This window comes from Syzygium oleosum, unplaced genomic scaffold (genome assembly GCF_021117445.2).
Source record: "Syzygium oleosum isolate NSW1041296 unplaced genomic scaffold, Sole_v2.1 Sole_v2.38, whole genome shotgun sequence".
NCBI classification, from domain to species: domain Eukaryota; kingdom Viridiplantae; phylum Streptophyta; class Magnoliopsida; order Myrtales; family Myrtaceae; genus Syzygium; species Syzygium oleosum.
The window spans coordinates 948,792-951,288 of record NW_026607522.1 but is presented as its reverse complement, the minus strand read 5'-3'; the positions used below and the strand labels follow the sequence as shown (position 1 = coordinate 951,288).

General features: G+C 42.4%; 1 protein-coding gene across 1 annotated transcript; it reads right to left on the bottom strand.

Moving 5' to 3' along the window:
* Window positions 1–672, bottom strand: LOC130135895 (protein DMP2-like). Its single transcript, XM_056305724.1, has one exon. The coding sequence runs from the start codon at window positions 670–672 to the stop codon at window positions 67–69; it is 606 nt and encodes a 201-aa protein (XP_056161699.1). The 3' UTR covers window positions 1–66.
* Window positions 673–2,497: the final 1,825 nt, after the last annotated feature.

Below are 2,497 nucleotides of genomic sequence, written 5' to 3'. Positions count from 1 at the left end.
TATTTGGAAATATGCATGCGGTTACATTGGATCATGGATATGTACTTATGTTTATCATCGAGCCCCCTAGGCTTTGCTCTCCGAGGTAGTACTAGTCTCTGAGGTGGTCTTAGTCTCACTTGAAGAATACCCAATTCCGTGGCGCTTGGTCGGGAACAACGCGAACACGATGCCTGAGATCACGCCGATCACGGTCGGCAAAACCTTGATCAAAGTATTCTCCGTATGCTCGAAAGACGGATAGAAGCACCTCATGGTGTTCGTGTCCAACAACACCAAGACAGCAAAAATAATCACCGACATGAAAGCGTGGACGAAATCTCCGAACCGAAGCTTATACTGCGACAGGTCCACGGAGCTCGAGCCTGGCCAGAGGCCCTTGGCCGTGGCAACCCCGTAGTAGGTCAACCCGAACTTGCCCTTGTAACTATCGGTGAAGCAAGCGAAACTACACGAAAGGCCGCAAACTCCGATTAGACCGGCGCTAAGGTACTTGTTCACGGCGTGGCACTTGCCGTTGTTGGTCAAGACAGGGTTGAGGAATTGGAACAAGAAGACGGTCCCGGTCGGAAGGAGCCTAATGACGTTTCCTAGTCCGTTGAATGCGCTCTTCTTGGTGGTGTTTGTTTCCTGAGAATCGGTGTTGGATTTTGAAGAGCTTTTGTTGCCCATTTTTCTCGGAAAATGCTAATTAATTTGTGAAATAACAAGCTGGCTAGCTAGGGTTTTTGTGAAGGGTTGTGCTTGTGTGTCTTGAAGCAACCGCTGATTGAGGGGATTTATACGTGGAGGGACGTTGGGGGAAGAGGAAGAGGAAGTTGCTTGTACGGAAAATCTTGTGAATTGACATATTTTCAAAGTGGGAAAGGCTTTGGCGTCCCATTCTTTAGAGAGTTGGCCAATTTCAGCACAAAACCCTTCGACGGTCGAATCTAATTAAAGAGCAACCGTTTTTTCATCACGTTTGGGGAAGTTGACGAATGTGAGAAGAGAGGAGAGGGTGGATTAAGCAAGTGATAATCCATTCATAAAGAATGGTATTTTAACTTGTGACAAGAAATCGTATTTAGACATCGTGCTTTCTATAGTAAGTGCAGTTGATTCAATACCATGTTTAGTTACGAATACTTCCTAACACCAAACGATATGTTTTTGGGGCTTACAAGTAAAACCTAATTAACCAAAAGCACATTATGTATAGAGGAAATTTCCTTCAACCACATCTCTGGTTGGTGGATCACCAACAAGGGGATCGCTCGCTTTTAATTTTAAGCTTTAATTTGTATGTGGATGGTGTTCATAACTTGAAATCACCAACTATAATAATCATGTTTTGAGGAAATTTGATCCAATCAGCAATGGAGGAATATATAGGTCGAGAAAAAAAAATAACCTCAATAGGCTTCGATGAGGTCAAAAACATGCTTTTAGAATATGACCTGCTCTTTTATGGAAGGCCAGTGACCAAAGTGATCGAACATACTTGAATCTTCCTAAACCCTTCTTATGTTTCTATCTCATAAGCAAGTTGTTGCACGTACTATGTACATGTGCACCCGCAATCAATCTTTAAATTCGCACAATTTCCCATGTGACCCTTCATATGTTTGTTGGACACGCGTCTAGCCACTTGTATTCTAGCTACTGCCATATTTATCCTCCATCCTATTATGATGAAATTTTCTCCAACCATATTTTTAATTAGTGGATTACAATTTACGAATATCATCCACGGACAGACTTAACTAAATATAAACATGAAGTGGTATCCGTATTGGAACCCAACAATAAAAAAATGGCTGGAAGAATGCATGAACCTTTTAGTTTTCGTTTTCCGATTTACGTGTTTCCAATTGTACCACCAAGCATGGTTAGTCCGGCGCTTCTCGCGTTCACCTTCTTCCCCAAGGACACGACCATCTGTACTTAAGGACGTGATGAATTTTGTAAAGGAGACCTGTCCACTCTCATGTGGAGTGGGTTGCAGTTCGCCAGTGTGCCAGTAGAATTACAGCACAATATCGAGCTCGCTGAGCAGTTATGGCTTAAATCAAAGAATCCGTTGGATTGCTAAGGTGTCTTGCTAAGCTCAGGCGCCAAAAAGAACCTTTTCTTGTCCCATGGCCTTACAAATGGACTTATATGACACGATCTCTTTTGTTCAAATGATGAATGTCATAGAGATCTTATCCCTGACCGAGACGAAAAAGAAATGGGTTCGCTTTCATGGAAAAACGGAGGCGAAGCCCTCAAGGAAGGATTTCTTTCCTCATCCTTTCCAGAAGAATGCGATACAAATAATATTATAAAGATCAACCGTGAGAAAAACTGGTTGCCCATCTTTCTTGCCACATGACGTAAAGAAATCTTCTAATAACGACTTGACGTAAAGGGCATATGCCGATTGTTGTATACTTATGCCTGTATACATAATACTCGATAATCATGTCTAGTCGGTCGGTATTTGTAATTGGTGCGACAATATTGTATTGTGCAG